The sequence below is a fragment of the Papilio machaon genome, chromosome 13, assembly GCF_912999745.1.
Source record: "Papilio machaon chromosome 13, ilPapMach1.1, whole genome shotgun sequence".
Lineage (NCBI taxonomy): Eukaryota > Metazoa > Arthropoda > Insecta > Lepidoptera > Papilionidae > Papilio > Papilio machaon.
Genome location: NC_059998.1, coordinates 8,281,986 through 8,302,512, shown reverse-complemented (window position 1 = coordinate 8,302,512; position 20,527 = coordinate 8,281,986). Strand labels below are relative to the sequence as shown.

The following is a 20,527-nucleotide window of genomic DNA, read 5'->3' as shown; positions in this document are numbered from 1 at the left end:
GCACTCTCGGCATGGCGCCGTCGCAAATGCGCGTCATGGCAGCACCGAGGCGCTCCGCCTCCTGTACGGCGTCGGTGACGTTGTCCTCACGCGGTGCGGAGAACCACGCCTCAACAAGGGCAACCTCAACAAGGAAGTCGCGGTCCATGCGTGGGAGCGACCAGCGGGGACCATCCCCCCGCAAGGGTCGGCTTGGGCCCGTGGGGTTGGCCGGAGTCGTGGAGACAACGAACCTTATGTAAAGATGGTCCGACAGTGTCTCCACGTTCTCCAGCACCTCCCAGCCCCGAATACGTCGTGCCAGAGCGGCACCGGCAAAAGTGACGTCTACTATTGAGCCGCCCTGGCGCCGAACGCACGTATTAACCGACCCCTGGTTCAGGACCGTGAGTCCGGTCGCCGTCGCCCACTCCTCCAGCTCTTGTCCGCGCGGATCCGTCGCCGGGCACCCCCAAGCCGTTGACTTGGCGTTGAGGTCTCCGGCGACGAGCACGCGGGCGGAGTGACTTCTGCCTATGAGAACGCCGACTTCTTCTATAAACTCTTCAAAGTCGGCGAGGCTCCGGTTCGGCGAGAAGTACACCCCGACCACCATGATGTCGCCGACAAGAGCGGAAACGTATCCCCGGCCTCGGACAACGTCAGCGAAGGCCGGAGATCCCACCATGGACCGGGACGTCAAAGCCACGACACCATCTATGTCCCCCACCCAATCATCCCCTGACGGGACGCGGTAGGGCTCGGCTACCACTGCGATGTGGATCCCCCACTCCGCCATACTCTGGAACAATAAGTCTTGAGCTCTGGCGGAGTGGTTGATATTAGCCTGGAGGAGATTCAGGTCCATTCTTAACCCTCGACCATTGGAACCTCCTCAGCCACTGGCGCTACCGCCTGGGGCGAGGAAGAAGACTGTCCGGCCACCTGGCTCGAACTGCCTGTTCCTCCCTTCTTTTTCCCCTTGGGTGGGGAGACGCAGGCTCTGCTGCCCGCGCGGTGGTCTGCCGGCCTGCCAGCGGCAGTGCAAACCGCGCAGCACAGTGCCGCGGAGCACTCGCGGGCCTTGTGGCCCGGTTGACCGCAACGGTAACACAAAGCGCTGCGATCAACCTCTACGCTGCATTGGCCCACCGTGTGCCCACGTTCGTGACACTTAAAGCACATAAGGGGCCGGGCGTCCAGAAGCTGAATCTGCGCGGACACCCAGCCCACGAGCAGCCTTCCGCCCTCTACAATTTTTTTCGCAGCTGCGACGGGACAGGTAACAATGATTGACCCAAGTCCGTCGCGGCCGGCGTTTATTCCTCCAGCCCGCACTTGTTCCGCTGGACATACTCCTGCCGCCGCAACAGCGGCGACCACCTCGGCACTGGTAACGGAGTCGTCCAGACCCGTAACCCGTAGACTAGCCATTTTCATGGGCCTGGAGACCCGGACGACTTCGCTACCTAAGACCTCCCGCAGCTTTTGAGCCAGGGAGTCCGCCTTTTCACCACTGGAGGCCCCTGGGAATTCGAAAAGGCGGCCTCCATTGGCTGCCTTTCGAAGTCGGACCCCCTGGCCACCGAATTCCGCCACGTCAATTTTTTCTTTTGCCGCGGCAATCACCTTCGCATAGGTCGCACCCTTCTCTTCCGCCCCCGGTTGCAACGTCAGGACGACTGCTGACGACTGGGGTGCTTGGAGCTTACGGGCGCGACTCTTTGCGTCGGGCCGCTTTTTAGGCCCCACCTTAATCCACGGGAACTCAATAAGCTGCGGCGGCTGCGGCGGCTGCTGATGCCCCTGTGGAGGACTACTTTTTGTCTTCTTCTTCTTCTTCTTTTTCTTTTTTCTCTTCTCCCCCTCCGAAAGCGGGGTAGAAGAAGTGCCTCCTTTTGTAGCCCGCGCTTGGGCTTGGGACGGACGAATTTGTGCGGACGCCGCAGGGCGCTGCGTGGACGAACCGGGCGCCTGCCGCGGAAGCCCGCTGGCGCCAGGTTTGGCTGGCGGCGCTGGGGGCGCCTTGCCCTGTACTCGTGGAGCTGGCATCGGTGCTGATACCGGTGCTGGCCCCGAAAGCGCCGCCGCGTAAGAGCGTCCGCTGTTTCTCTTATCGGCTGCCAGCGGCGGCCGCAATCTTCTCTCCGGGAGGAGCCTGTCTTCAAACGAGGCCAGGCGGGCATTTAACATCCCGCCCACCTGGACCATCACCGTCCGACAGATCTCCTCTAGTTGGGAGGGCCCTGTAGGGGCGGCCTCCGCGGTCATGTCCGTGGCTGTGGGGGCGGGACCTTGTGTCCGCCCTCTCTGCATTTCCTCCCGTAGCTCTGCCAGCTCCTTGCGGAGGCTGGCCATCTCGGCTCTTAGGCGGGCGTTGTCCGCCTGCAAATGCCGCGTCTCTTCCGTGACTGTGCGGGCCCCGAGGACTTCCACGGCTTCCTTAATAGATGCCGCGGCGTCCTTAAGGGTCCGCACGAATGTACCCTTCAGGTTGGAGGACTTGGTGGCTACCTTGGTGATGACCTCCAAGTCCTCCTTTACTTGTTCCTGCAGCTGGGCTGCCCCCCTCTCTTCCATCCTCTGCTTGGGCTCCGGGAACAACTTAGCCCGGGTCTCCCGCCGAAAGCGGGCGATATTTGCCTCCCTGGCGAGGTCTTCCTCAGCCCGCTGCCTAGCTGCTTTCGCCTGGGCCCTCTTTTCTGTACGAGGCCCTATGCAAACTGATGCCTCCGACCTTTCCTCATCAGACCAGCCTGCCATATCTACTTCACTGGGGCGCTTTTGCCCGCGACCCTCACTCCAGAACCTACCGAGATCGTCCCGGTTCAATACCTCTAGGGACCCAACACGACTAGCAGCGGACGCCATGCTCGCCGCCGCGTCCGAGTCGGACTCCGAAACCCTCCTGTCGGCCTGAGGCCCTACCGGTATCGGGGTGCGCGTAAGCACAACCCTCAACTCCTTCGTCAACTCCTTCATCACGTTCCCCTCCTCATTACTTTTGTTTTCTTTTATATCCATACTTGTTCCCACGATTATGGGACGATATACACTCCACCACCGGGTGACGCCCGTTCCGGATAATGGGGCTTCTTACTACAGAGGTCGCCAGGTATCTGTAGGTTTTAACGACTTTACTGTCGGGTTTTTATAGAGTTTTCCTTTCTCGCGCGCCGGCCGGCTAAGGCAAGCGCTCCGCTCCTAGTGGCCCCGCATACTCATAGCGCCGCTTCTACGAGGTCGTTGCGGTATTCCCCTTAACAAACAAAAAATAACCAAAAAATATAAAAGACCAAAACGAAAAAATGCAAGAAAAAACAAACAAAAAAGAAAAAAGCCCCCCCAAAGCCACTAGGTCTACGGAAATCTAGGGAGGTCGGCGTACCCTCCCTAGTTGCGGACGGATGCCCCCCCCACCCCTCCCCGACGGCAGGTTAGTGCACGCCGGGGCCGCCCTCCCCAATTTTCCGCGGGCCTGCCCGGTATGGGTGGCCCTATCCGGTGTAGCCCCGCGGAAAAAACCCCCCCACCCTACCTAAACCCCACCCCCCCCTGAGGGTAATTTTTTATAGAGGTTTTCTTCCTCGCGGCCCCACGATAAGCGCAGGGCCCCCGTTTCCGCTCAGTGCGGACTTACGGGTTTGTTGGCGTTTGGTTCGCGGGGCCGAAGCCCTACCCCGGCAGAAGGCCGGGGCGTTCCCCTATCCACCACCCGGGGACGCGCCACGTCGGAGTTCACCTCTCCGCCCACTCGGACAACCGAGCAGGTCCGTGGAACCTAACCTAACCTAACCTAACCTAACCTAACCTTTTTTTTTTTTTTTTTTTTTTATAGTCAGGAAATGCGTTTACGCACGCCTACGCCGGGCTGTGCAATGGCGTAGGGAGTGTGGGACTCGCCGGCCACAGAAGGTGACCGGAATACCCACTAAAACCTGACTGCCCTCTAACGCATTATGGCGGGCGCCACGGGAACGCTTTAGCTTTCTTCCGTGGCCCCGCCTGCGTTATCGCCCTGAAGGGGCCTCCCTCTCACGCATGGTTTGTGGGGAGAAGTACGGCGGCGAAACCCCGCCTCCTTCTCCCCACTCTCCTGCGTCTGAGCGGGGGCGCGAGGGGATTATCCTCGCGCTCTCGCTCCCTTTCCTCCTTCTGCGAAATTACAATTTCGCAGAAGGAGGAAACCGCCTCCCATGACCCCTCACTGCCCAGCATGGCGCAAATTACGCCTGGGAGTGAGAGGTCATCACCGATCGCCGCTACCAGAGTGCGGCGCTCTTCGGACCACGCTGTACATACCTGAAGGGTGTGTTGCGCGGTGTCCTCATCAGCGCCGCACTCGTGGCACGACGTCGTCTCCTCTCTTCTTATACGGCACAGGTACCGCCCGAAGCACCCGTGTCCTGTCAGCACCTGTGAAAGTTTGTAATTCAATGCGCCGTGGCGCCTCCCACACCAGTCCGAGAGCCGTGAGCGTATGGCCTCTATGGTGCGGGCGCCGTATTTGGCGTCCGCTAGGCCAGCAGCCCACAGCTCTATGGTCATTCGCTTTCTCTCCGCCCGGGACCGGGCGAGCTCCTCTGGAGCCGGGGCTTCGCCCCGAGCTCTCTGCTCGGCCCGCTCCCGGTACGCTTCGGCCAGCACACCCGCTTCTATCTCCCACGGGGGAGTGCCGGCCAAAGCGCAGGCCGCTGCGTGGCTCACCGTGCGGTAGGCCATGCATGCGCGCACCGCAACGATGCGCTGCGGCCTGCGGAGGAGGGCCCTGTTTGGCGCGTCCAGGGCTTCTGCCCATATCGGCGCGCCGTACAGGGCCATACTGCGAATGACCATGGCGTACAAGCGTCTGACCTGTACGCCCGGACCTCTCAAGTTCGGGAGGAGCCTGGCGAGGGCAGAAGCCGCGCCGACGAGTCGGGGGGTTAGCGTCCGGAAGTGATCTCCGAAACGCCAACCCCCATCGAGGATAAGGCCAAGATATTTGATCCGGGCCTTAACCTCGACCTCGTCCCCGTTGATCCGGAGGGTCGCTCCTGCGGGCACTCTCCACCTCGGCCCTTTGAAGCAGAGGGCCTCGGTTTTGTGGAGTGCCACGCGGAGTCCGAGCGCCTCGATCCTCCGGACCAACAGGGTGGCCCCGGCTTCCGCCCTCCTCTTAACTTTTCTCCAGGTGGTGTCCCGGACGGCTATCATCGTGTCATCTGCGTAGCAAATGACAGCCATCCGGGGCAGCACCTCCCCGCGGATGGCCCAATCAAAGCCGATGTTCCACAGCAGGGGTCCTAGGACGGACCCCTGAGGAACACCGGAGGCCATCCGCCGCTCCTCTCTTCCCTCCCTCCCCATGTAGGACACTACCCGCTCTCGCAGGTAGTGTCCCACAATCCTCCGGAGATAGAGGGGCAGTTCGTGAAACCGAAGTGCCTCCTCTATTACTCCGAAGGGGAGGGAGCCGAAGGCGTTGGCGATGTCAAGTGACACCGCCACCGCCCCCTGTCCCCTCTCGGCCGCATCCTTCGAGAACCTTTTCAGGGCGGTCAGGGCGTCCAGGGTGGATCGCCCGGACCGGAACCCGAACTGGTTCTCGGAGAGCTGCGGCCCTTCCGTCTCCAGATGCTGGATGATTCGGGAAGCCAATACTCTTTCGAGTAACTTCCCAGCCTCATCCAGCATCACGAGCGGCCGGTGACCAGAAGGAGAGTCGACGGGGTGACCCTCCTTCCTCAGCAACACCAGCCGCCCCTCCTTCCACACCCCGGGGAAACGCCCCTCCGCCAGACAGTCGTTAAACAGTCTGCGGAGGCGTTCCCCGAGGTGTTCCAGCGCAATGTGCAGGACCTTTCCAGGCACTCCGTCTGGCCCCGGGGCCTTGCGGGTCCCCCTGAGCCGGCCCGCCGCCCTGGCCATTTCCTCCTTCGTTATCGGGGGTGGGGCGAGGGCGGCGGACCGGTTCAGCGGTTCGTCGTCGTCCGCCGGCATGTCTCTTGTCATGCGCGGTGGTACAAAAGAAGGGCTATCCGGGAACAGCCCTTCGACCACCGCGCTAAGGACCGCCGGCTCCATCGTTTCCGTGGGGGGCGCCACCTTCAGCTTCGCCCGCACCATGCGGTATGGGCGCCCCCACGGGTCTGCGTTTAAGGTCGCCAAGAACTCCGCATAGGCAGAGTCCTTGGCGGCCTTGATCGCGCTGGAGAACGCCTTCTTTGCCGAGCTCAGCTCGGCGTGAAGGCGTTCTAGCTCCTCCTCTGTTCGGTTCCGCCGTCTGCGGCACCGGGTGAATGCACGTCGGGCTGCGTTACTGGCGGAGCGCAGGGCGGCTAGGTCCTGCGTCCACCAGTACACGCCTTCCCGGGGCGCGAAGCCACGTCGCGCCCTGGGCATTCCGGCGTTGCAGACGGCGGTCAGATCTCGACGAAATCTCGCCGCCCTCTCGTCGACCCCCACCGTTTGGGGGGGTTCCTCCGCCCATGCCCGGACGATGGCGGCTTCTTCCGCCAGGTCAGGGTCGAGGCGTGAGAGCTGCCACTTTGGGAAGCCCTCAACGCCTCGTCGTCCTGCCGCTGCCGTCCGGGCCTGTGACCCCTGGGGCGCGGTGGAGACCCTGAACCGGATGTACAAATGATCGGACAGGGTCTCCACCTCCTCGAGGACACGCCAACACGATATGCGTGCACCGATGCCGGGGGTCGCGAACGTGACGTCCACGACTGATCCCCCTTGTCGGCGCACGCACGTGTTGGCGTTGCCTTGGTTCTCCGGAACTAAGCCGATCATGACGGCCCAGTCCCGGAGAAGCGCCCCTTTCAGGTCAGTGATGGAGGACCCCCACGCTGCGCACTTAGCGTTGAGGTCCCCCATCACGATGACCTGGGCCGGTGATGCTCGCTGCACAACCGGCTCCAGGCCATCCAGGAACCTCTCGAATTGTCGGAGGTTCCTGTTTGGGGAGAAGTAGACTCCTATGAGTACTACTTCTCCCCAGTTCACCGCCACGTAGCCCGCTCCTCGCTCCCTGAGGGAGAGGGGTCGCGGGCTCGAAGGCGGCGCCACAATGGCGACTGATCCCTCTGTGTCCCCGAACCAACTGGGTTGGGGGGGGACAAAGTAGGGTTCAGCCACGACCGCAACAGCAATTCTCCACTCTGCCAGGCACTGCATGAGCAAGTCCTGTGCCCTGGCAGAGTGGTTGGTGTTCGTCTGTAGTAGGTCGAAATGCAGGTGTCTTGGCATTAAGATACCTGCATTTCTTCCTCCTCAGCCATACGGCTGCCGTGCGGTTGGGGCTGAGTGCGAGGCACTCTGCTCGACGACGGGGCTTTGCCCTTCACCGACGGGGGTGTGCACTTGGCACCCCCCATCACATGTGAGTGTGGGCGCCCCGTCGTTGCACACACGGTGCATTTGCAGGGGGCCTCGCACTCTGCCGACTTGTGTCCTTCACTGCCGCAGCGGAAGCAGAGACGCCCGTTCTCTGTCTCCGCTGGGCATAGAGCGCGAGTGTGGCCCAGCATCATGCATTTATAGCAACGCAATGGCTGGGCCTCCACTGCTTTGACGGTGGCCATCGTCCATCCGATGGCCACTCGTCCCGCCTTCACGACTGCCTTAGCGGCAGTCGCTGGGCACTTGACCAGGGCGGAGCCTCCGCCCCAGAAACTCGGCCTGATATTGCCTACTTTCATGGAGGTGGGGGGACACCCGCCGACCGATGCCAGTTGGGCCGCCACTTCCTCAGTGGTCACCGTGTCATCCAGACCGGTGATCCTGAGGACGGCCATTTTGGTTGGGCGGGTGATGTCCGCCCAGCTGCCTACTGCCTCCACCAGGGCGGCGGCAAGGCGGTCAGCAGTTTCCTCGGGGGAGGTCCCCCCGACCTCCATCAGTTTGGAGCCGGTCATGCTCGTTCGGATCTTGACCGACTCCAAACCGAATTCCCTCAGGGATATCGAGGACCTGGCCTTTGCCAGGACCTCGGTGTACTTCGCGTCAGTCGTGGCCCCTTCCGCATTGGTCATGGTGGCCCCTTTCTTGAGGGTCACCACTATGGCCGCGGTTTTTGGGGCCACGATTTTAACGGCCTTTGGTGGGGCCGGGGCGATCTGCCGGGTTGTTCCGGCTGAGGGGGGGGAATAAGCAGCGACAGCGGCATTTCCCCTCTTCTTCCGCCGGACAACCTCGGACCAGGAGTTGCCCACAGTCCCCGACTGGGCTTCCCCCTCTCCACTTGTTCCAGCAGTTGGGGGGGGAGGGGTCGCGTCTGCCTGTCCTGCCCCCTGTTTTCCCTTGGAGGGAGGAGGTGGCGGGGGGGCAGTCGGCCGCTTTGCAGCGCCCTTCTTCGGTGCCTTCTTTACCGCCCTAGGTGTGGGCGCCGGGGATGGCTGGGCTTCCCCATCCACCTCCATGGCGCCCTCCACGATCCCCGACCGGGACTTGTGACGGGGCGGCGGCGGCTGCCGTTGGTCGGCACGCAGGGGGGGCCTCATGACGGGCTCCGGAGGAAGGCGCATCTCCAGGTCTTGTAGGCGGGCATTGATCATCCCGCCTACCGACTGCAGGAGTTGCCCCTTCATTTCCTCCATAGCATATCTTAGCACCTCCTCAAAGTTGGGCTGCTGTGGCCCTGTGGCCTCTTTCGGGGCTGCAGCGGACTTCCGCTGCGACTCCACGTACGCCTGCTTGAAGGCACGCAGCTCGTTGCGGACAATATCCAGCTCCCTTGAAAGGCGAGCATTGTCCGCGCGGAGCCTGCGCTGCTCTTCATCTGGCGTTATATCGCGGAGGCCCTCAACCGCTTCAACAACGCATTTAGTGGCCCGGTTAATTTGGCCCCACACGGTACCCTTTAGGTGGCTACTCTTCTTGATTTCTTCCTTTATTTTCTCCACGCTTTTGAGAGCCTCCTCGGCGAGGGCCTCGACCGTGCCCCTGGATAGGGCGTCGGGGGTCCCGTCGTCAGAGGCTTTTGCTGAAGCCACTACGGGGCTCGTCTTCCTCCCGGATGGACGGTAAGTTGGGTCGGGGTCCTCCCCCTCACTATCCCCCCCATCAGCTACGTAGTCTTTAGCTTCCTTGAGGAAGCTGTAAACCCCTACCGGGCGCCTAACGCGGCCCCTAACCTAACCTAACCTAACCTAACCTTTTTTTTTTTTTTTTTTTTTTTTTTTTTTATAGTCTGGAAATGCATTTACGCACCCCCTACGCCGGGCTGTGCAATGGCGTAGGGGAGTGTGGGACTCGCCGGCCGCAGAAGATAAAGACAAGGCGACCGGAATACCCACTAAAACCAGACTGCCCTCTCACGCGTTACGGCGGGGCCACGGGAAACGCGTTAGCTTACTTCCGTGACCCCGCCTGCGTTTGGCCGCTACGGGCCCTCAAAATTTAAGGCGTGGGGAGAAGGGCAGAAGCGGCGAATTGCCGCCTCCTTCTCCCCACTCTTCTCTGCCGGAGCGGGGGCGCTAGGGGGTCCCCTTCGCGCTCCCGCTCTCTCTCCTCCTTCTGCGACATGACCAGTTCGCAGAAGGAGGAGACCGCGTTCCAAGACCTCTCACTTCCCAACATGGCGCGCACGACGCCGGGAAGTGAGAGGTCGCCGCCAATCGCCGCCACCAAGGTGCGGCGCTCTTCTCTCCAGGCGCAGCACACTTCGAGTGTGTGCTGCGCCGTGTCCTCGCTGGCGCCGCACCCGTGGCAGCGCATCGTCACCTCCCGTCTGATCCGACACAGGTACCGTCCAAAGCAACCATGCCCGGACAGCACCTGTGTCAGACGGAAGGTGAGGGAGCCGTGGCTCCTCCCACACCATTCCGGGAGCAGTGGGCGTATGGCCTCTATAGTGCGCACGCCATATTTGGCGTGCGCTAGGCTTCTCGCCCACCGCTCCACGGTCGTCACTCTCCTCGCCTCCCGGGCGCGGGAGACCTCCTCTGGGGCCGGGGCTTCGCCCCGGGCTCTTTGTCTGGCCCGCGCCCAGTAGGCTTCGGCCAGCACTCCCGCCTCGATTTCCCACGGAGGGGTGCCGGCCAAAACGCAGGCCGCCGCGTGGCCTACCGTTCGGTAGGCCCGGCACGCACGCGCCGCAACAATGCGTTGCGGCCTGCGGAGGAGGGCCCTGTTCGGTGCATTTAGGGCGCGAGCCCATATCGGTGCACCGTACAGGGCCATACTTTTGACGACCGTGGTGTACAGCATCCTCGCATGTACACCCGGACCGCTGAGGTTAGGGAGGAGCCTCGCCAGGGCTGAGGCCGCGCCCACAAGCCGGGGGGTCAGCGCTCGGAAGTGGTCACCGAAGCGCCAACCCCCGTCGAGGACAAGACCCAAATATTTTATCCGGGCCTTGACCCCGACTTCCTCTCCGTTGACCCGGAGGGTGGCCCCCGCAGGTACCCTCCACCGAGGCCCTTTAAAACAGAGGGCCTCGGTCTTACTGAGGGCCACTCGGAGGCCTAATGCCTCAATCCTCCGGGTCAACAATGTGGCTCCGGCCTCAGCCCTTCTCACCAATCGGCTCCAGGTGGTGTCCCGGACGGCTACCAGCGTGTCATCTGCGTAGCAGATGACCGCCATCCGGGACAGCACCTCTCCGCGGATGGCCCAGTCATACCCGATGTTCCATAGCAGGGGCCCTAGCACGGACCCCTGTGGAACACCGGAGGCCATCCGCCTCTCCTCTCGACCGGCTCTCCCCATGTAGGACACTACCCGCCCTTGCAGGTAGTGTCCTACGACTCTCCGCAGGTAGAGGGGCACTCCGTGGTACCGGAGCGCCTCCTCTATTACCGCAAAGGGGAGGGAGCCGAAGGCATTGGCGATGTCTAATGACACCGCCATGGCTCCCTGCCCCTTTTGGGCCGCTTCGTCGGTGAACTTCTTCAGGGCGGCCAGGGCGTCCAAGGTGGATCGTCCTGACCGGAACCCGAATTGGTTCACCGAAAGCTGCGGCCCGTCCCTCTCTAGATGCTGGATGATCCGGGCAGCTATAACTCGCTCTAGTAACTTCCCGGCCTCATCCAGCATCACTAGTGGGCGGTATCCCGACGGAGAGTCCGCGGGGCGGCCTTCTTTCCTGATGAGGACCAGCCGCCCCTCCTTCCACACCTCAGGGAAGTGCCCCGCTGCCAGGCAATCCTCGAAGAGGCAGCGTAGGCGGTCCCCGAGGTGCTTCAGCGCGATGGGGAGAACCTTCCCCGGGACCCCATCCGGTCCCGGGGCCTTCCGCGGGCCTTGGAGCCGGCGGGCCGCCCCTATCATTTCCTCCTCGGTTATCGGAGGAGGATTAGGGACGGCGGCGTCGTCCTCGTCATCATCCCTCTGCTGCGACATGCGCGGTGGCTCGAATGGGGGGCTGTCTGGAAATAGCCCCTCTACCACCGCGCTGAGGACGGCCGGCTCCATGGCCTCCGTGGGGGGCGCCGTTTTGAATTTGGCCCGTACCATCCGGTACGGGCGCCCCCAGACCTAACCTAACCTAACCTAACCTAACCTAACCTAACCTAACCTAACCTAACCTAACCTAACCTAACCTAACCTAACCTAACCTAACCTAACCTAACCTAACCTAACCTAACCTAACCTAACCTAACCTAACCTACCTACCTACCTACCTACCTACCTACCTACCTACCTACCTACCTACCTACCTACCTACCTACCTACCTACCTACCTACCTACCTACCTACCTACCTACCTACCTACCTACCTACCTACCTACCTACCTACCTACCTACCTACCTACCTACCTACCTACCTACCTACCTACCTACCTACCTACCTACCTACCTACCTACCTACCTACCTACCTACCTACCTACCTACCTACCTACCTACCTACCTACCTACCTACCTACCTACCTACCTACCTACCTACCTACCTACCTACCTACCTACCTACCTACCTACCTACCTACCTACCTACCTACCTACCTACCTACCTACCTACCTACCTACCTACCTACCTACCTACCTACCTACCTACCTACCTACCTACCTACCTACCTACCTACCTACCTACCTACCTACCTACCTACCTACCTACCTACCTACCTACCTACCTACCTACCTACCTACCTACCTACCTACCTACCTACCTACCTACCTACCTACCTACCTACCTACCTACCTACCTACCTACCTACCTACCTACCTACCTACCTACCTACCTACCTACCTACCTACCTACCTACCTACCTACCTACCTACCTACCTACCTACCTACCTACCTACCTACCTACCTACCTACCTACCTACCTACCTACCTACCTACCTACCTACCTACCTACCTACCTACCTACCTACCTACCTACCTACCTACCTACCTACCTACCTACCTACCTACCTACCTACCTACCTACCTACCTACCTACCTACCTACCTACCTACCTACCTACCTACCTACCTACCTACCTACCTACCTACCTACCTACCTACCTACCTACCTACCTACCTACCTACCTACCTACCTACCTACCTACCTACCTACCTACCTACCTACCTACCTACCTACCTACCTACCTACCTACCTACCTACCTACCTACCTACCTACCTACCTACCTACCTACCTACCTACCTACCTACCTACCTACCTACCTACCTACCTACCTACCTACCTACCTACCTACCTACCTACCTACCTACCTACCTACCTACCTACCTACCTACCTACCTACCTACCTACCTACCTACCTACCTACCTACCTACCTACCTACCTACCTACCTACCTACCTACCTACCTACCTACCTACCTACCTACCTACCTACCTACCTACCTACCTACCTACCTACCTACCTACCTACCTACCTACCTACCTACCTACCTACCTACCTACCTACCTACCTACCTACCTACCTACCTACCTACCTACCTACCTACCTACCTACCTACCTACCTACCTACCTACCTACCTACCTACCTACCTACCTACCTACCTACCTACCTACCTACCTACCTACCTACCTACCTACCTACCTACCTTTGAATTCAACAAGATTTCGTCGACCCCAATCCGAAACTTCACCCAGTAGGGTCTCCAGTTCAGATACAAGTTTGGTCCGGTTCTCATCGGCAGTAGCCCGAGAAACATTGGCACGGGCCGTGTACAGTGCGTCACACGTGCTATCGTCTGCACAACAATGAATGTTGAATTGCAGCATGTCATTGATATGCAGCAGAAACAATGTGGGTGACAGTACACAGCCCTGTGGGACACCAGCGTTGATTGGTTTCGGGTCAGAGCACGCACCGTCAACAACGACCTTGATGCTCCGACCCTCCAAGAAGCTAGAAATCCAGGCGCATAGTTTCTCGGGCAGCCCGTAGGAAGGCAACTTCGCAAGAAGTGCTTTGTGCCACACCCGATCAAAGGCTTTGGCCACGTCCAAACTAACCGCCAGGGCCTCCCCCTTGCCCTCGATAGCCTCCGACCATCGATGCGTGAGGTACACGAGAAGATCACCAGCTGAGCGACGCTGACGGAACCCATACTGCCGATCGCTAATCAGCTGATGCTCCTCAAGGTACCTCATAAGCTGGCAATTGACGGTCGTTTCCATGACTTTTGAGAACAAAGGGGTAATGGCAATCGGCCTGTAGTTGGACGGATCCGAGCTATCGCCTTTCTTTGGGATCGGGTGGATTATGGCAGTCTTCCATGAATTCGGGACGATGCCTAAGGAGTAGAGGAACCGGAACAGGCGCGTTGAAACCGGTGCCAACTCAGGAGCGCAAGTCTTAAGCACGATGGGAGGAATTCCGTCAGGCCCACTCGACTTGTGGACGTCCAGAGCATGCAGCACTTTACGTACTGATCTCTGGCGAAACTGGATTTCGGACATGAAGGTGTCACCGCACGGGATATTCGGCGGTGAGCTACCTTTATCCTCCAGAGTCGAGTTCGACGCAAAAAGAGAGCCTAGAAGATCGGCCTTCTCTTTTGCGGTGTGGGCCAACGAGTCATCCCCCCTGCGCAAAGATGGTAAAGATGGCTTACAAAAATTCCCCTGGACAGCCTTGGCGAGAGACCAGAACGCACGAGTTCCCGAAGGAAGTTTCACCAGTCTCTCGCCAATGCTAGCCACGTGTTCCGACTTTGCCTTGGCAATAACTCTTTTGATGTTTAGCACATTTAAAGAGCTATAGCCTACGTAAGCGCTGAAGGCTAATATGTCCCTAATTTTCATGTCCCGCATTTTGAAGCTAGACTCAAAATCTACTAGTCTTCTAGATACTTAAAAAAAAAAAAAAAACAGTTGAATTGATAACCTCCTTCTTTTTGAAGTCGGCTAATAAAACATCATGCACCAGTTATGTTATTTAATATTAAGTACTTATCTAGTATCACAAACTCCGAATCAACATTTTTTTTTCCTACACCAGTGTTTCAGTTGCATTATTATTGACACAAGCACTGGCTTAGGGCACGGCCGCATTCTCTACAGCGGTGCAGCATCTCGCACGCCGCGTCTGCGCAGCGCTCCGGGCGCGAGAGTGAAGGCGGGCAGCCCGGCTGCCAGTCCGGCCAGTCGGCGCGGGTCCAGCGGCAGCCCGCCGCCCGCCCGCTCCCACCTCGGTTCCTCCGTTTGTACGTGTCGTTCGGTCGATGTCGATTTCCCTGCGTATATGTAAGAGAGTGTTTATATAAAGGTAGTATGCTAACTACATTCGTTAACGCAATGAAGACTTCACAATAATGAAGAAAGGATCTTAACCTAACGACAAACCAAAGAAGATACACTCACTGTTTACTTCAGTAGAAAAATCAGTGGAAGGGTGTCGGGGCGGTGGTGGCGAGGCGGAACCGGGCAGAGGCGCCGCGCCCACCAGCGCCGCGCACACTGCGCCTCCCGCCGCGCCGCCAGCCGCGCCCCGCGCCCTCCAGCGCGTCGGCATTAGGCTGGCGCGCACGTTGCGCTCCGGCCGCACCAATATAATGTATACCTGTGAAACTTTACATGGAACACTTACCCTAGACTTAGGAGCTCGTCTCGGAGTCACACGGCTCGGATGTTAATGCGTACGCCTGTTTTAGTACCATGGAAGATGGGACGGTTGATTCTCAAGCGAAGTAAATTTCAGCCGGCGCGATGGCTCTAATTATAGAGCATGCCGTGCACGTGTTGGATATAATCCGACCTGCCACTCATCATTCATCATCATCATTAACCGTAGGTTAGGTTATGTGGGTCCCGGCGGTGGACAGAAGTACCTTCGGCGCAAAGAGGCAGGCGAGCGTGACGCTGGCGCTGAGCGAGATGGTGAGGGCCAGGCTGGTGACGCGCATCGGTACGCGGTTCGCCGTGCCCAAGTGCAGCGGTACGAACGCGAACCAGATCACGCACGTCGTGTACATCGCGAAACCTGCACACCAGCGATGCGATCCGAGCTTTTGAAGATGTTTCGATTGAATCGATCTTTTGATTGAGTTGGAATTATAAAAAAAAAAAATAGACCTAACACTAGTGTTATGTGTATATATGTTACAGAAGAGGTAAACAGTGGGTCATTCATGGAAATACGTGGAGCAGTATCGGCTCACCGATGTGTTTGCTCTCGTTGAAGGCCTCGGGGATGTTGCGCGTGAGCACGGCGTGCACGGTGCACACGGCGATGAGCAGCACGGGGTAGAGGAAGGCGAGCGCGTAGGACGCGTCCACGTAGGAGTCGCACACGAGCAGGTTGTGCGCGCGCGTGGGGTAGTGGTGCACCGCGCGCGCCGGCGCCGCCGCCTGCCACACCGACACCAACGCCACCTGCCAGCGACGCCGCGAACGGCCGATGCCTCAAAGGAGAAGTCGCGGTGTTGCGGGAGAGCGGAAGGTGCGGGCGAGTACCTGCACGGAGACGAGGAGGGCGCAGATGAGGAGCTGCGAGCGCGGCGAGATGAGCGGCGGGCGGCGCGCGGAGCGGCGCGGGGCGGAGAAGATGCGAGCGATGCGGTTGGTGTTGGTGAGCAGCGCCGCGTACACCACAGTGAAGCACAGCGCGCTGCCGAACCTGCCGCCGACGACACCACCTTTTATTCCTTTGCTTTTTTTTACACAATTAATAGGCCAGTTGATTAAAACATTTTCGTGAAACTTACTGAAGTACGTACTTTTAGTTTCAGTACTTACTTAAATTATTTTATGTATGCTGGTTTGCATATATGTATAATAAATTCAATTATGGTGGCCTTGTGCCTAAAGGTTAGTGTTAGTGATTATTACGAAATGTTAGTTGCGGAAGTTGGTTCGGTTCAAATGACTATACCTCTATAAAGGGAAAATGTGCGCGAACGTGGAAAAGAACTCTGAATCTTTATTTATCAATTTTAATACTTTCGATGGCACACACGGCAGCGCGTAGAGTATATGATATGACAAACAATAGAGACCGCTGCAGCGCGCACACGCCGTCGGTGGGGCGCAGCGCGAACGCGAACGGGAGCAGGTAGCACATGAGGATGCCGGCCAGCAGCACCAGGCTCAGCTCGCGGCCGCTGGCGCGCACCACCGGCGTGTCGCCTCGTAGCGCCCACAGCGCACCCACCGCCCTGCGCACACAACCTCACAGGCTTACTCCACGCCACACCGTTGAAAACTAAATATGTACATTCAAAGGCAACGTTATAATCGTGATATGCGACGACACCTTTGTCTGTATAAGTTTCTTCATTGACATGTGGGAATTGGGCAACTTGTTGCTTACTATTGTTTTCCTTTTCGGAACGTCTAATAGGAGAATGAAAAAAAAAAAAATTGTAAGATAGTCCGGGTACGACGGGGTGCGTCGGAATGGTGCGGGGTGGACACGTACGCGGTGAGTAGCGCGCCCAGCGCGGAGCAGACCAGCGCTGTGGCGAGCGCGGGGTGCGCGGGGCGCAGGGCGCGCGCGGGCACGGGCGAGCAGTGTGTGCGCGCCGCGTCCGGCAACGTGCCCAGCGGGCACTGCGCGCACGCCGTCTCCGACACCGGCGACCGGATCTGACGATGACAAATCATAAATTCTAATGAACCGCATATTGCGTACGGGTCCTTAGTTATTTATAGTTGTACAAATGAGTGCGTCGGGAGACTCGCCTCGTACTGCGAGCAGTTGTAGCAGTGCCAGCAGCAGGAGTCGCCGGCCGCGTACCGCCTGGCCTGGCCCTGCGCGCACTCCGCGCTGCACACCGATGCCGCCCTCGACTGGATCTCTGCTCGGAAGGGATATCTTATGCATTAAGTTGTGCTAATCTAATAATAAAAAAAATCCAAGAGTGACTTAAGTATTCGGCATCGTCACACCGCTAAGTCGAGCGATGACAACTATTTACCGTCCAAATCGAGATGCAGATCGCCGTCGAGGTACTGCCCAACCTTGAGCCATCGATAGCCGCCGCGCGCCGTCCACCGGTAGTGCAGGATGTCGTAGCGCGCGGGGCCGTCGCCGTTCACATCGAAGTGGAACTCATCACCGCTTAACCCTTACATTTGTAGAAGAAACTGACTTATTGACGATCAACACGCAGCCCGGAGATTTTTTTAAAAGTTCAACCAAATGCATACAAATAAAAAAGTAGGAAAAATAAGGAATCATCACTAGCATCAACGATTATAATTTTTTTAAGAAATAACTATGACTAAGTTTACCCGTGAAGCGCACCCGGCGCAGGTAGCGCAGCAGCAGCGGGCCGCTGAGGGGGCGCATGCGCGCGCACAGCCCGGGCCGGCCTCCGCACAGCGCGCGGTGCATGTCGCGCACGGCGTGCACGAAAGCGAACACCGCGTCCGCCACAAACTGCAGCCGGCCCTCTAGCGGCGTGTCGGCTGGCAGTCGCTCGGCGCCCGAGCAGCGCCGCTCGGCCCGCGAAGCGAACGACGTGCGCGGCGCCCCGGGGTAGCGGCACCCAAACTGCTCTTCCCAGAATTCTATAACCAAGATTTTTTTTTGTAGCGGAGTATTCTAGAACTATAAAGGAAAATCACACGTGGAGAAATGATGTTGAGACAGAAACCGAAACACATGTGAGCCCAGGTCGCTCTCGTATAAGTTTGTATAAGTCGTAAAAATTTTACGTCGAGGTATCGTCTCAACTGTGGCATTACCTACAAACCAGGGATTCCTTGGATTGTTTTCTACGGTGAGATTGAGGAAGTATTCACGAAAACCGCGCACGGGCTTGGCCTGCAGCTGCACGCCGATGGCACCCTCGACGGCGCGCTCGTTGCCAGCGGCGAGCAGTTCGCCCCCGGCCCAGCAGTCGGAACCTAGCCATCTGAAGGAGTCGCCCGCGCCGTTCCGCCGCACGGCTGCCATCAGGCCCGCCACCTCGCGCTCGCACGCGAACACGATCACACCTGCTCAGAGGCCAGACATCACAAGTGCCACACTGGCGGGTACATCAGCGTGCGCGTGCCGAGCTGGTACGCACCGCGCGCGCGTGGCCGCGCCAGCAGCCGCTGAACAAGGGCGTCGTAGGTGCTGTCGTGCGGCGCGCCCGACTCCCTCATGAGCCGCTCCTTCACAGCTATGCAGATGCTGTTTCTTGCCAACATTGTCTCTAAATCCTCGAAGGCCTAAGACGACGACGAATCTTAAACTTTATTCAAATATAATATTGTTAGGACTGTTGAGGGTAGCCACACAAAAAAAAGGTTTTATAAGGAAGCGTGCGCTGCTGCTCGAGGCAGTCTCTTTCCATCCGTCATTGCGGAACGTCTGAAATTTTGTTTATTTACGTTCGGTTTAAGTTTATACTACAGCGAGGTTTATTATGAAGTAGAGTTAAATTCATTATTTCGCTGTTAGTTTAATTCTTTTAAAATACTTTTGCATCAAATATCTTATTATATACTTATTTCCTTGGATGGACTTTGTTATTTTAATCGTAAAATAATTATACGTACATGTAATACACGAATGCTCAGACATGCAGGACATTAGATGACCGGCATGTACATTTACCTTGGTTCCGTAATTGGATTCTTCGTAGATGATGGAGACGTAGCGCCACTCGAGTTTCTTGGCGATCTCGACCATCGCACGCACCTGATGCGAGTCCGAGGGGATGGTGCGCATAAAATATTCAAAACGAGCCTTGTTCGACAGCTCGGGGGACGTCGAGAAGAACGACACCTAGGAAAATTTTACAAAGGAACATTTACACTGTCGAAATTATTTCAGGTGGAAAAGATGCGACCTCCTCACCTGAGGGATTTTGAAAAGCCGAAGAAGATTGGCGACTTGTACGGAGGTAACGCTGGAAGCTGCGCCCACAACGCCCGCGATGACCTGGCGCCCGCCCGCACCCGTGTCGCCCGCTGCACCCGCCGACGTATTACAGGCGCGCTGCTCGGCGTTGATGTTTCCGATGGAACCTGCGCCGGCATCTCTTAAACGTTGATTATTGCAGATTCATATTTAAAGTTTATGAGGGCTGTTCGACGCTCCATTACAATTATAATAATAAATTCGAAAAACCTTAAAACGCGTTGTTCGCACCAATGCGCCTGTTATTGAGGAGTAGCAATTTTCTAAGTAATTATTGGGTATGCGCTGGCTACTTTGTGAGGAGCAACGGTTTAACTTAAAGTCACCTTCATAATGCAATTTTTGCAATTTTAATTTTCTATGGATTTAGTAGTCGAAATATTCGAGGGTATCACAAGAAGTAACAGTGGCCGTTACCTTTGATAAAGTCCAGCGCCATCTCGAGGCCGCGCGTATCGGTGTCACAGTCGTCGAGCACGAGCGCACCAAGGCGCACGCCGGGCGCTGGCGGACCGGCCGCTGCCAGCGCGAACATCATGGCCTCCAGCACCTGCACGCCGCGTAACCGCAAAGCTCCGCAACCCGCTCCTCCAGCGCCGATCGCGTCGCGATCGTGCACCTGCCGATGCCGCCACTACTGCTATCTATGTATGTACATGTACTCATAACGATGCTGTCGCCTCCTGCCTATCTTTAGCCGTTAAGTTCGTTGATGATATAAAAGTTTTTATGTTTAGCAACAGAATGGAATGACGCTTTCATGGACGAAAACGAAAAAGGGGTATGGAGCCTTTGTTTATGAAGATTTCAATAAAATGTTTGCTCTTTCGGTGGATTACGGCGACCGTAATAGCCGCTACCGTAATGTGTTATTTGCTCTTCTAAGCGAGAAAATACAGTTCTTCTTTGACGATTACTTTTGTACCTTACTTATAGATTTCTCTAAGAGGGAGGCTCAGAAATCACACGTGATTTTGTTACTTAGTACTAAAGCCGCGACACCGCGACAACAAGAGCGGGAGACGTTTTGAGGCTATGAGATCTGATTCATACGACTTACGACTTTTTTACAATAGGCAAAGAAGAGAGACAGCTCACCGTAACGAGGCCGCCGAGCACGAGGTCGCCGGGCAGCACGGTGGCGCGCTGACCAGCCCACACCGGCCCTTGCTCTGCTCTCGCACCACCTAGCCTTGTCTTCCTCTTCTTTGGGGTTTTTCTAGACTTAATCTTCATGTTACCTTTAGATGCAATAGTAGAAGAGTCCATTTTGAAATCATCTTCGCGAGATAATCTAGTTTTTTCGACTGATTT

The 20,527-nt window shown here is 57.7% G+C and overlaps 2 protein-coding genes across 2 annotated transcripts; both read right to left on the bottom strand.

The window, feature by feature from the left end:
* Nucleotides 1–849: 849 nt before the first annotated feature.
* On the bottom strand, nt 850–3,003 carry LOC123721597 (protein MLP1 homolog). Its single transcript, XM_045680732.1, has one exon. The coding sequence runs from the start codon at nt 3,001–3,003 to the stop codon at nt 850–852; it is 2,154 nt and encodes a 717-aa protein (XP_045536688.1).
* Nucleotides 3,004–14,415: 11,412 nt separating this feature from the next.
* Nucleotides 14,416–20,482, bottom strand: LOC106711319 (metabotropic glutamate receptor 6). The gene is made up of 16 exons (XM_014503620.2): nt 20,312–20,482; nt 19,631–19,832; nt 19,151–19,320; nt 18,908–19,078; nt 18,375–18,519; nt 18,049–18,300; nt 17,593–17,871; nt 17,277–17,426; nt 17,041–17,156; nt 16,778–16,944; nt 16,356–16,514; nt 15,814–15,976; nt 15,519–15,732; nt 15,189–15,340; nt 14,722–14,920; nt 14,416–14,594 (listed from the first exon to the last, which is right to left on the bottom strand). Exons 1-16 carry the CDS (start codon nt 20,480–20,482, stop codon nt 14,416–14,418), a joined length of 2,889 nt encoding a protein of 962 aa, XP_014359106.2.
* Between the last annotated feature and the right edge of the window lie 45 nt (nt 20,483–20,527).

Bases quoted from the DNA above. Each gene is read 5' to 3' on its own strand.
- LOC123721597 (XM_045680732.1), bottom strand. From the start codon at position 3,003: ATGGATATAAAAGAAAACAAAAGTAATGAGGAGGGGAACGTGATGAAG.
- LOC106711319 (XM_014503620.2), bottom strand. From the start codon at position 20,482: ATGGACTCTTCTACTATTGCATCTAAAGGTAACATGAAGATTAAGTCT. The intron at 19,079-19,150 runs GTGAGGAGGTCG...AAATTTTCCTAG, and splicing joins GGCTTTTCAAAATCCCTCAG to GTGTCGTTCTTCTCGACGTC. The intron at 16,945-17,040 runs GCGAGTCTCCCG...TGTCATCGTCAG, and splicing joins ACAACTGCTCGCAGTACGAG to ATCCGGTCGCCGGTGTCGGA.